The 13,747-nt window shown below is 43.4% G+C and overlaps 1 protein-coding gene across 1 annotated transcript in view; it reads right to left on the bottom strand.

Annotated features, from left to right (window-relative positions):
- The window catches only part of CCDC102B (coiled-coil domain containing 102B), a 567,334-nt gene that overhangs the window by 432,500 nt on the left and 121,087 nt on the right, over positions 1 to 13,747 (bottom strand). The window contains exon 4 of the mRNA XM_038746894.1: positions 10,779 to 10,887. Within this exon, the coding sequence (XP_038602822.1) occupies positions 10,779 to 10,887 (109 nt within the window). The remainder of the gene's footprint in view (positions 1 to 10,778; positions 10,888 to 13,747) is intronic.

Raw genomic sequence — 13,747 nt, 5'->3', positions numbered from 1 at the left:
GGATTAAGAGACCTGGCTTGTCAGAGGGAGGATTAAGAGCTCCTTGTGAGCAGGGAAGATGTCTTCCAATCTGTAATCTCCCAAGCACTTACTACAGTGCTCTGCCAACAGTAAGATCTCAGTAAATACCATTGATTGATTGACTGACTGATAGTACCAGTAATTGCTTAGAAATCTCCTTCCTTAGATAGCCAGGTCTCTGTAACCCATTCTCAATTCTTCGACAAGGCCAGAAGCCTTCATCACATCTCCGAGTTGTAAATCAATTGATTCATATTGATATTTATTGAGCACTTACTTTGTGCAGAACACTGTAACAATTGCTTGGGAAAGAGCAATACAAAAGTTGACAGGTGCAATTCCTGAACACAAGAAGCTTATATACAGTGCTTAGAACAGTGCTTGGCACATAATAAGTGCTTAACAAATACAATCATTAAGCTAGAGAAGCAGCATGGCCTAATGGAAAGAGCACAGACTTGATAGTCAGAGGACCTGGGTTCTAATCCCAGCTCCTCCACCTGACTGCCGTGTGACCTTAGGCAAGTCACTTCACTTCTCTGTGCTTCAGCTACCTCACCTGTAAAATGTGGATTCAATACCTGTCCTCCCTCCTACAAAGACTGTGAACCCCATATGGGACCTGCTTATTTTGTAGTGGGCAGGGACTGTGTTTGTTTGGAGAAGCAGCATAGTTTAGTGGCAAGAACCAGGTGTGGGAGTTGGAGGACATGGGTTCTAATCCCAGCTCTGCCATTTGTCAGCTGTGTGACCTTGGGCAAGCCATTTAACTTCTCTGTGCCTTAATAACCCACTGTAAAATGGAGATTAAGACTGTGAGCCCCATGTGGGACAACCTGATTACCTTGGATCTAACCCAGCACTTGGAACAGTGCTTTACACATAGTAAGTGCTTAACAAATACCATAATTACTACTATCATTATCATTATATTGACTGGACTGCCAGCATAAGATGGCCATTCAGAGATTGGTAATAATAATGAGGATAGTATTCATTAAGTGCTTACTGTGTACTAACCACTTAGGTATATACAGGGTTACCAAATCAGATACAGTCTCTATTCCATGCAGGGTTCACAGCATATCTCATGTTCATTTTACAGATGAGGAAATGGAGGCCCAGAGAGGTTAAGTGACTGACCCGAGTTTATCTGGCATACCAGTGACAAAGATGCGTCTAGAACACGGGTCTCCTGATGACCAGACCCATGCTCTTTTCACTGAAACATGCCACGTGCTGTCCAGATCACGGAGAAGAAGCTGAAGGGATCAGGAACCAGGAGGAAGCCAGTTGGCAACCTTCTGGCACCTGTTCCACGTGACAACAGCTTCATCAATCACACTGAAAGACAGGTGGGGTCTAGTGGAAAGGACACTAGGAGTGGGAGCCAGAATATCCAGGTTCTACCCTTGCCCGGGCCACTTGCCTGTTGTGTGACCTGGGACAAGTCACTTAACTTCTCTGTGCATCAGTTTCCTCATCTGTAAAACAGGGATAAAGTATCCTTTCAATCAATCTATCAACGGTGTTTACTGAGGGCTTACAGCATGCGGAGCATGTTATTAAATGCTAAGGAGAATAAAATATAAGAATATCACCAACACATTCCCTGCCCACAGTGAGTTTAGAGTCTAGTGGGGAGACAGACATTAATGTAAGTAAATTACAAGAATGTACATCAGACCTATGGGTCTAGGAGGGCGTGATGAATAAAAGGAGGAAGTCAGGGCAAAACAGAAGGAGTAGAAGAAAAGAAGAGGGCTTATTCAGGAAAAACCTTTTGGAAGAGATGTGACCAGTAAGGCTGTGAAAGCTGGGGGAGAGTAATTGTCTGTCAGATGTGACTGACGAAGGAGGGTGTTCCATGACAGAGGCAGGATATGGGCAACAGGTTATCGGCGAGATGGACGAGATCAAGGACAATAGAGGAGCAACATGTGCAGGCTGGGTTGTAGTAGGAGAGTAGGAAGGTGAGGAAGGAGGGGGCAAGGTAATTAAGTGCTTCAAAGCTAATGGTGAGGAGTTTTTGATGAAGAGGTGAATGGGCACCTATTGGAGTTTCTTGAGAAGTGGGGAAATGTGGAGTGAAGTTGCGTGAATAGCAGAGTGAAGTATGGAGAGACGGAAGGCAGGTAAATCAGCAAGGAGTCTGATAAAGTAATCAAGGCAGGCAAGGATAAATGCTTAGATTAACGTGGATTAATCCTCTTTCTTAGATTATGGACCCTGTATGAAGCAGGGATGGTGCCCCATCTAATTATCTTGTGTCTACCCAAGTGCTTGGCATCTAGCAAGCTCGTAATAAAAGTCATCATCATTATTGAACCCTGTGGGTGGGTTGGTTGGGAAACAGTAAATATCATATGCCTGATCATCTGATCAGTCTGCTTTTGCTCCTTCCCCACCCAGGACATACTTCCCATAAAATTTCATCCTCCCTCCCGCCCCACCCTCTGGCATTTGTTTAAACGCTTACTATGTGCCAGGCACTGTACTAAGTGCTGGGGTAGATAAAAGATAATCAGGCTGAATTCAGTCCATGTCGCTCATGAGGCTCACAGTTTCAATCCCCATTTTACAGATGAGGTAACTAAGGCATAGAGAAAGTAAGCAACTTGTCCAAGGTCATACATAAGACCTCCTGGGCTTTGGAGTCAGAGGTCATGGGTTCAAATCCCAATTCTGCCACTTAGCTGTGTGACCTTGGGCAAGTCATTTAACTTCTCTGGGCCTCAGTTACCTCATCTGTAAAATGGAAATTAAGACTGTGAACCCCACGGGGGACAACCTCATCACCTTGTAACCTCTCCAACACTTAGAACAGTGCTTTGCACAGAGTAAGTGCTTAATAAATGCCATCATTACTATTATTATTATTAGGCCACGCTGCTTCGTATGCCTTGGGACCACTGTTGTGTCTTCTGAGCCTTCCTCTGAGGCATTTCAACCTGTGGGGTGGCAGAGACAACCAAAACCAGCTCTAACTCCAGCTAGCAGGGCAGCCCTCAGAGAGGGAGGACAGAGATTTCATCTTTTGGGTCATCTTTCATAGGATTTGAAGGAGCAAAGCATGGTATTCTGTGGCAAAGTGTGTGGCAAAGACCCCAGCCTGTTCCCCACCCATCAATGCTCACCATTTAATGAGGTCATCACTCTTGCTACCAGCCTTTTGGCTCACGCCCTCCCTCTCACCTGAAACTTCTTCCCGCTTCGATTTCCACTTCCGCATACTCTGCCGCTTCCCCTAGCTCACTTATTCTAATGATGATGATGGCATTTATAAAGCTTACTATGTGCCAAACATTGTTCTAAGTACTGGGGTAATCAGGTTGTCCCACGTGGGGCTCACAGTCTTAATCCCCATTTTACAGATGAGGTAACTGAGGCACAGAGAATTTAATTGACTTGCCCAAAGTCACACAGCTGATAAGCGGAGGAGGTAGGATTAGAACCCATGGCCTCTGGCTCCCAAGCCCATGCTTTTTCCATTAAGCCACGCTGCTTCTAATGCCCATCTCCCCGACTAGATTGTAGGCTCCTTTAGGGCAGGTATCCTACCTACCAAGTCTATTGTACTGAACTCTCCCAAGCACTTAATCCAACACTCTGCACACAGTAAGTGTTCAGTAAATACCCCTGATTCCTTATTTTGCATCTGGCAGACCACCGGTATCCCCATCTTCAAAGCTGTTCTAAAATCATATATCTTCCACGAGGCCTATCACTCCCCCTCTAGAATGTAAACTCGTTGTAGGCAGGGAATGTGTCTTTATTGTCATATTGTACTCCTCCAAGTGCTTAGTACACTGCTCTGCACACAGTAAATGCTCAATAAATATGACAGAATGAATGAGACAATGACTCTCCCTTTGCTTCCAAGTCTTATTGAAGACAGATTTCCTCCAAGAGGCCTTCCTTGACTAAGCACTTCTTTCCTCCTCTCCCATTCCCTTCTGCATTGCCCTGACTTGCTCCTTTTATTCATCCTCCCTCCCAGCCCCACAGCATTTATGTACATATCTGTAATGCATTTATATTTATGTCTGAGTCTCCCTCTGTACAGTAAACTCATTTTGGGCAGGGACTGTGTCTGTTTTATTGTTACACTTTACTCTCCCAAGAGCTTAGTACAGTGCTCTGCACACAGTAAGTGCCCAATAAATGCAATCAACTGACTGACTTCCCATTCTATTTCCCCCTAAATGCCACTCCAGTGCTCCTGTGTCAGCACCTTTGGGTGCTCATCTATGTCCATACCCCTGCCCCAGCTTCATCCCAGCATTTAATAATAATGATAACAATTATGGTATTTGTTAAGCACTAAATTGTTCCAGGCACTGTTCTAAGCTCTGGGGTGGATACAAGCAAATCGAGTTGGACACAGTTCCTGTCCCACATTGGACTCTCAGTCTCAATCCCTATTTTATAGATGAAGTAACTGAGGCCCAGAGAAGTGAAATGACTTGCCCAAGGTCACACAACAGCCAAGTGGCAGAGCCGGGATTAGAACCCATGACCTTCTGATTCCTAGGCCCGTGCTCAGTCCACTACGCCATGCTGCTTCTCATTTATGTTGATTTCTTGCTTCCCAAATATATACACATGCTACTTCCCCTTCCCTGAATTTATTTTGGTGTCTCCTTTCCCTGCAAGATTACTAGTTTCTTGAAGGAAAGGATCATGTCTATTAACTCTATTATACTCCCCCACGGGTTTACTATAGTGTCCTGCACAGAAAAAGTGCTCAATAAATACTATTAACTGATGGTTGATGAGCATTCTCTCTTCCCTGCTGATAAGAATTGGAATAAACTCAACCAAGCTTTTCCCCCTCTAGACTGTAAGCTCCGTGTGAGCGGGGAATGTGTCTGTTTAATACAGTGCTCTGCACAAAGTAAGTGCTCAGTAAATGTGATTGAATTGAATTGAATTCAAAAAAGGTCAGATTCTCAACCCACCCTGAGGCTTTGGGTCAGCTCATCATGTAATACATCTTCATTACTCTTTTTAACGAGCAAAATCGTGGTCTAGGGATACAAAATCGACAACTTCCAAAGAGCACTTAGCAAAAACGAAACACTGGAACTGAATCGGAGAGCTGAAGCTGCAGCTGTGCTCATCCGATCATGCTCCTTTAATACTAAAACAAACAACACAGCATTTAAATAGCTATTTTTGAGTTTATCACATGAATCTTCGCACAATCATCTCTTAATATGGAATCATTGAAACGGGATATGTAGAATTACCAACAATAAAAAGAAAATTATGGGGTAAATTCCTCAGTAGATCACTTCCTGCTTAAAGACGAAACAAGAAATTTGTATTTTAAATGTAGATAACTTTAGGAGCTTTATTGAAACAATTGTGGGAGTTGGCAGCTCTATCTGTAATTGAACTGCTGTTCAGCTTCCAAGAGGCTACATTACAGATGGCCTATTATCCAGCAATGATTTCATAACGTTGCTTGGGGGGAAACACTACTGGATTTAGTTTCTTGTTCTGTTTCAAACAAGATATTTCAAATTCTTCAAGATCAGTGGCTAGGAAACTTGTGGGACTATCTGTTGCATTTTCAAAATAAATGGAGATATCACACCAAAAACATTCAAGGAGACCTGGGTTCTAATTCCAAGGAAGCAGCATAGTCTAGTGGATAGAGCATGGATCAGAAAATCAGAAGGAACTGGCTCTTAATCCTGGCTCTGCCACTTATCTGCTATGTAACCTTGGGCAAGTTAACTTCACTTCTCTGTGCCTCGGTTACCTCATCTGTAAAATGGGGATTATTACTCTGATCCCCATGTGGAACATGGATTACATCCAACCTGATTAGCTTGTATCTACCCCAACACTTAGGCCAGTGTTAGAGAAGCAGCGTGGCTCAATGGAAAGAGCACGGTCTTTGAAGTCAGAGGTCATGGGTTCAAATCCCGGCTCCGCCAACTGTCCGCTGTGTGACTTTGGGCAAATCACTTAACTTCTCTAGGCCTCAGTTCCCTCATCTGTAAAATGGGGATGAAGACTGTGAGCCCCCCATGGGACAACCTGATCACCTTGTAACCTCCCCAGCACTTATTTTAATGCTTTGCACATAGTAAGCACCTAATAAATGCAATCATTATTATTATTATTATTATTATTATTATTATTATTATTATTATTACAGTGCCTGGTACAGAGTAAACACATAAGAAATATCATTAAAGGCCCCACCCTTCCAAAAAAACAGTGTTCTGCACATAGTACACACTCAACAGATACCACTGATTGATTGAACACTAAATGAGACAATGACTGTATCTGATCTGATTACATTACATCAACCCCAGTGCTTAATAATAGCACTGAGAAGCAGCGTGGCTCAGTGGAAAGAGTATGGGCTTTGGAGTCAGAGGTCATGGGTTCTAATTCCCCACTCCTCCACTTGTCTGCTGTATGACTTTGGGCAAGTCACTTCCCTGTGCCTCAGTTACCTCATGTGTAAAATGGGGATTATTACTCTGATCCCCATGTGGGACATGGATTGTATCCAACCTGATTAGCTTGTATCTACCCCAGCACTTAGTACAGTGCCTGGCACAGAGTAAGCACATAAGAAATAGCATTAAAGCCCCCACTCCCCCCAAAAAACCAGTGCTCTGCACATAGTACAAACTCAACAGATACCACTGATTGAGTGAACACAAAATGAAACAATGACTGTGTCTGATCTGATTACATTACATCAACCCCAGTGCTTAATAGCAACACTGAGAAGCAGCGTGGCTCAGTGGAAAGAGTATGGGCTTGGGAGTCAGAGGTCATGGGTTCTAATTCCCGACTCCGCCACTTGTCTCCTGCATGACTTTGGGCAAGTCACTTCTCTGTTCCTCAGTTACCTCATCTGCAAAATGGGGATTAAGACTGTGAGCCCCATGTGGGACAACCTAATCACCTTGTATCTACCCCAGCACTTAGAACAGTGCTTTGCACATAGTAAGCGCTTAATAAATGCCATCATTATTATTATTATTCAACCCACATATTCAGTCTGTCATCAAATCCTGCCTGTTCTACCATCACAACATCCCTGGACTCCCTCCCCCTTCCTCTCCATCCAAACTGCTACCATGTTGATAAGTTGCTTAGAACAGGGCTTCACACATAGTAAGTGCTTAACAAATACCATCATCAGTAGTAGTAGCAGTAGTAGTAGTAGTACAGAGTTTGGCAGATAGTAAATCCTTAACAAATAATCACAGTGACTATTAATAAATAAAGCAGCATGGCATAGTGGATAGAGCACAGAACTGGGAGTCAGAAAGTCATGCGTTTTAATCCCGGCTCCGCCACTTGTCTGCTGTTTGACCCTGGGCAAGTCACTTCACTTCTCTGTGCCTCAGTTCCTCCATCTGTAAAATGGGGAGTGACTGTGAGCCCCATGTGGGGCAGGGACTGTGTCCAACCTAATTTGTGTGTATCCACCCCAGAACTTAGTAAAGTGCCTGGCACGTTGTAAGTGCTTAACAAACACCATCATTATCTATTCTCTCTCCCCTTTAGACTGCGTGCCCCTTATGAGATAGGAACTCTATCTGTCCTGATTACATGTACTGATCCCTGTGCTTAGTGCAGAATAAACACATAACAGTACCACAGTTATTATTCTGATTATTATTGTTACTCATTACTAGAACGTGCAGGGACAGTAGGCAAATCTACCCCACAATGCAGGAATGCGTAAGCAGGCTGGGTTAGAATGCGCCAGAGGGAGTGTCTCATCTCCAGATAAACCAAACCCCCTCAGCTGAGCCTTTTAGAATAGATATTCAAAATGACTATTGATAATGTTCAACTAGCAAACTGACAGGCAGAAAGAGGCCAAAATCCAGCATAGGCCAGATGGAGGCCTCTCAAGTTGACTTTTGGCCTCTTCAAGAGATCCTATGTCAGCTCTCTTGATCACATGGTGACTGCCTTTTCTTTTCCTTATTCAGCCTAATTTTCCTAATGACCAAATCACCCCTACAGATGAATTAGGCCTTGTTTGGGGTGGGAGGGGAGCTGAGAGAAGGGGAAGAAGACACTAAAAATGCAGTGTGGCTTAGTGGAAAGAGCATAGGCCTGGAAGCCAGAAGGACCTTGGTTCTAATCCCAGCTCTGCCACTTGTCTGCTGTATGACCTTGGTTGAGTCACTTCACTCTACTGGCCCTCAGTTCCCTCATCTGTAAAATGGGGATTAAAACTGTGAGCCCTGTGTGGGGCAGGGACCTCATCCAACCCAATTATCTTGCATCTACCCCAGTTCTTAGAAGAGCGCTTGGCACACAGTAAGTGCTTAACAAATGCCACTATCATCATCATCATCATCATCATTAAATCTTCTAGGCTACTGACTTGCCATTTTGAAAATCCTGAAATTTTAAAGAAACCACACATGGCCTAGTGGAAAGAGTGCGGGTTTAGGAGTCGGAGGACCAGGGCCCTACCAGCTCCGCTACTTGCCCAGTGTGTAACCTTGGGCAAGTCACTCCATTGAGCCTCAGTTTCCTCCTCTGTAAAATAAAGGATTCGATACTTGTTCTCCTTCTTCTTAAATTATGAGCCTCATGTGGGACAGGGACTGAGTCAGATTTGAATATCCTGCATCCACCTCAGCCCTTAGAATGGTGCTTGACACATAGTAAGCACTTAAATACCATAATTATTATTAATCATTCCCACACTGCACCCAATATACACCTCCATATCATCCATTATCAGTGTCATACCTAGCAGAGAAAGACTGCCATCAAGCATTTAGTGGTGAAATGGTATTTCCAATAATGGGCTTTAGCTAATCTTCCCTACAGCTCCTGCAAAGCATTCCTTCCTCAGACGGGGAAACCAAAGTGGATCAATCAACTCTCTCCTCGTGCCCGACTGGCGTTAGAATCCCTGAATATCCTCTGCGAGACACAATTGCAATAACTCTGCCCACTGGGGCCTTGACCCACTGATACGAAGTCGTCTGTCAAAGGAGCCACGTGGGGATCAGAACGGGTGGGTCTCCCTTGGGTGGTTTGAACAAAACCAGGAAGTATACAGAGCCTGTGCTTTCCTTCATGTCACAAGTATCAGAAGCCTCGTTTCCAAACTGAGCAAGAGAGCTTGGTCCTGGGCTTTGCGAGAATTCAGCAGATGGACCCGGTGGCCACAACTCTGCTTTCTCAGGTCCTCACACTGACCCGCCTGTGATCAGTCAGACATGTACTTAGCGAGCGCTTACTGTATGCCGAGCACTATACTGAGCGCTTGGGAGAGTACTACACAACAATAAACAGACACATTCCTTGCCCACAAGGCACTTGCGGCCTAGAATCTTTCCTATCAGAAGTTGCTGCTTTGGGGTGCTGCCATCAGCCTCCCCCTTCTCCACCCTCACGCCTCCCCCAGCAGGCTAAGACTCTTGATTGAGGGAAGCCAGGCCAGCAGTGGGGTAGAAAGATGAGGCCGTAGAGAGGGGAGGTGAAAAAGTCAGAGAGACAAACATCAGTCAGGGGCACGGTGGCGTGGTGGGCCCTGAGTTGAGTGGAAGCAGGATGAGCTTCACTCACTGTCCAAATATTTCTTTGGACTATACTACGGAGGTATTTTGGAAAACAGGTCCTAAATGATTCACTTGCCCCTTGAGGGAATGTGGCCTAGGCAAGATGTTTCAGTGGAAAATCCAAGGCATCAAAAGGTGCTTGCCTCAGATCCATCCAAATGACTTAATATGTACACAACAAGGAAACCTGGAATTACACCCAGAGTCACTGGCCCTTTCTCAGCACACACCATATTTACGATCACAGGCAAACACCCGAGTCCTCTGCATGGACCTCTTCAACCTTCATTATCTCTGAAGTGATGATAGAGTGAAAATGAGTGACAGATAGCTTGGAAAAAAGGAATGCGGTTTCTTGGTTAGTAGAAGTGAGGATTGCTACGTGTTCTGAACAGCCTCATCAGGCAGTTCTTGTTTCAATGGCTAAATGTTCAGTGTTTGTTCTTCTTCTACCCAACCCCACCTCCACAGAATCTTATCTCCAGGTGCTGGGCAGGCCCTATTTACAATTCCCTTCCTCTCTGTATGTATCCCTGAGCTTAATACAGTGCTAAACATGATAGGTTGCTCATTCATACTGACAATACCAATTGATATTTCTAATAGTTATTAAGTGCTTACTATGTGCTAAGCATTCATACTTTCACCACATAAAAAGGAATTCAACTAATACACGGTCTCTGAACTACAATCAAAGTGAGACAGAACAGGCATAGGTTAATAATGATGAGCAGGAGGATAAGGGAAAAAAAAACTTCAAGCGATGCCTGTTTTATTCTTGGGCAGTCACTTACAGCCTGAAAGTTCTGATTGTTTGACACGTAGTGTTCTTTCCACTAAGCACTCAAATGTAATTTCTACTGTAACAAATAAATTCTAGAAAATTAGTCAAATACAATTTTGCTCACTAAAATGAAACTTTTTAAAAAAAAAATGTGTTAGTAATGAATATAGTATTCAACTCAGATAAGTCTATCATGCTTTGTTGTGGGAATGTGGTTGTGTTGGGGTGAGAAATTATTTTATATCAGGACAAATTTTCAGGCTCTACCAGAAAGAGCCAGTGCAATAGTTATGGAGCAGAGATGATACCATCTGAAGTACTTTTCATCTTTTCTGTCCTGCCCTAGGATGAAGTGATTCTATTTTCTCACCTCTTTACGAGCTGGGTGTATAACATACCTGCTTTGTACTCTTCTCATGAGATTCTTTCAGTTCTTGATATTTCCATTTCCATAGAGACAAATCAGATTCCAGAAGCTCAACTTCTTTTTCCAAAGACAAGCGCACTCTGGAAAATTTAAATGCAAAAGCATTTCTAAATGCAGCAGGTCAAAAATTACTTTCCCTTTCGGGTTTATAAGCTTTTTACACTCTCTTTTAGGTTTAACACTATTTTTCTACCTAGTGCATAGTAGAAGACCAGAAGGCTTTTCATCTTTTAAACTTAGAAGCAAAATAAAACAAATTCAGTAGGCCATTAGTGATCATGAAAAAACATTTCTGGTATTTTAGCAATTCACAGGTTTGCACACACTCCCACCCCCAGGCTGCACAAAGGAATATCAATTTGAATAAATGTTTGAAAGAAATAATAATAATTGTGGTATTTGTTAAACACGTATTGTGTGTTAAACATTGTACTAGGCACTGGGGTAGATACAAGATACTCAGTTAATTAGTCAATCAATGGTAGGTACTGAGCACTTACTGTGTGCAGACTAATAATAATAATGATGGTATTTGTTAAACACTTATTATTTGCCAGGCACTGTACTAAGCGCTGGGGTGAATACAAACTAATCAGGTTGGGCACAGTCCATGTCCCATATGGGTCTCACAGTCTTAATCTCCACTTTACTGATGAAGGAATTAAGGTACAGAGAAGTGAAGTGACTTCTCCAAGGTCACACTGCAGACAAGTGGCAGAGTCGGGATTAGATCGAAGACCTTCTGACTCTCAGGCCTGTGCTCTATCCACAACATCACGCTGCTTCCCAAGTACAGTACTAAGCACTTGGAAGAGTACAATAAAACACATTTTGTAGACAAGTTCTCTGCCCACGAGTTTACAGTCTAGAGAAGCAGACATTCATATAACTACATTTATAACATAATTTATAGATATGTATATAAATGTTGTGGGATTAAAGGTGGGGCAACTATCAAGTGCTTAAAGTGTACATATCCAGTGTATAAGTATAGATGATGATGATTCACAGATGATGCGAAAGGGAGAGGGAGTAGGGGGAAAGAGGGCTTAATAGGAGAAGGCTCTTGCACTTGAATTTACCCCCCTTTCCATCTTTCCCTCTACCCTATAGCATTCATGTACAATCTTGTCTTGTCTTTTATGCCATCATTTCCTACCCATAGTGACACCAAGGACATGTCTTCCAGAACACCCCGCTCTCCATCTTTAATTATTCTGGTAGTATCCATAGAGTTTTCTTGGGAAAAATATGGAAGTGGTTTACCATTGCCACCTTCCGTGCAGAAAACTCGAGTATCTGCCCTCGACTCTCTCCTGTGCCACTGCTGCCCAGCATGGGTGAGTTTTGACTCAGGTACAAACCCATAAATTAACTCATTTATTTACTTCTAAACTGTAAGTTCCTTATGAGCAGGGAACGGATCTGTTAATTCTGTTGTATTCTAAGTGCTTAGTACAGTGCTCTGCACATAGCAAGGATTCAATAAATATGACTGATTGATTCATATTAATGTCTGTCTCCCCGTCTAGGACTGTAAACTTGTTGTGGGCAGGGAACATGTCTACCAACTCTATTGTATTTTATCCTGCCAAGTGTTAGAACTGTGCTCTGCACACATTGAGGCTCAATAAATGCAATTGATTGATGGTTTGAAGGCCTCTTGGAGGAGATGTGACTTTATTAAGGCTTTGAAGGTGGGGGAAGTGGCTCTGCACATACTGTACTCTCCCAAGCACTTTGTAATAATAATAATGATGGAATTTGTTAAGCGCTTACTATGTGCCAAGCATTGTTCTAAGCGCTGGGGTAGATACAAGGTAATCAAATTGTCCCACGGGGGGCTCATGGCCTTAATCCCCATTTTACAAATGAGGTAGCTGAGGCACAGAGAAGTTGAGGCTCGGGAGCCAGAGATCATGGGTTCTAATCCGGCCTCTGCCACTTGTCAGCTGTGTTACTTGTCAAGTCACTTAACTTCTCTGTGCCTCGGTTACCTCATCTGTAAAATGGGGATTAAGACTGTGAGCCCCACGTGGGACAACCTGATCACCTTGTAACCCCCCAGCACTTAGAACAGTGCTTCGCACATAGTAAGCACTTAACAAATGTCATCATTATTAAGTGACTTGCCAAAGGTCATGCAGCTGACAAGTGGCGGAGCCAGGATTAGAACCCATGACCTCTGACTTCCAAGCCCAGGCCCTTTCCACTAAGCCACATTGCTTACAGGGTTGCGGCATGGCTTAGTGGAAAGAGCCCAGGCTTAGGAGTCAGAGGATGTGGGTTCTAATCCCAACTCTGCCACTTGTCTGCTGTGTGACCTTGGGCAAGCCACTTAACTTCTCTGTGCCTCACTTACATCATTTGTAAAATGGGGATTGAGACTGTGAGCCCCTTGTGGGACAATCTGATTACTTTGTATCTACCCCAGTGCTTAGAACACTGCTTGGCACATAGTAAGTGCTTAACATATACCATAATTATTATTATCATTATTATTACAGTGCTTTGCACACCTTAAGCACTCAATAAATATGATTGAATGAATGAATACAATTGATCGACCGACTGACTGATGGTCTGGCATATATGGAGGGGGAGGGAGGTCCCTGACAGGGCTCAGAGGTAATTAATTCACCTTTTACAGATGAGGAAACTGAGGTATAGTTCACAAGGTCACAACTGGTGGCAGAGCCAGGATTAGAACCCAAGTGCTCTTCCTCTCAGGCTCATGATCTTCCCACTAGGCCATGCTGTTTCTAAATAGCCTACGTTTTTTCTTCCAATCAAAAGAAAAAATAAATAAGAGGAAACACCCTACTGAACCCTTGCAGCTTTGGAATTGATTTAGAGAAAGAGGGGTGGACTCTATTCTTTCCTGGTATGACTGTTGGTTTCCTCCCTACTCCCAAGATCTTTCTTCCCCACATATGTAAT

The sequence above is a fragment of the Tachyglossus aculeatus genome, chromosome 5 (genome assembly GCF_015852505.1).
Source record: "Tachyglossus aculeatus isolate mTacAcu1 chromosome 5, mTacAcu1.pri, whole genome shotgun sequence".
Lineage (NCBI taxonomy): Eukaryota > Metazoa > Chordata > Mammalia > Monotremata > Tachyglossidae > Tachyglossus > Tachyglossus aculeatus.
This window is presented reverse-complemented; position numbering and strand designations above follow the sequence as displayed.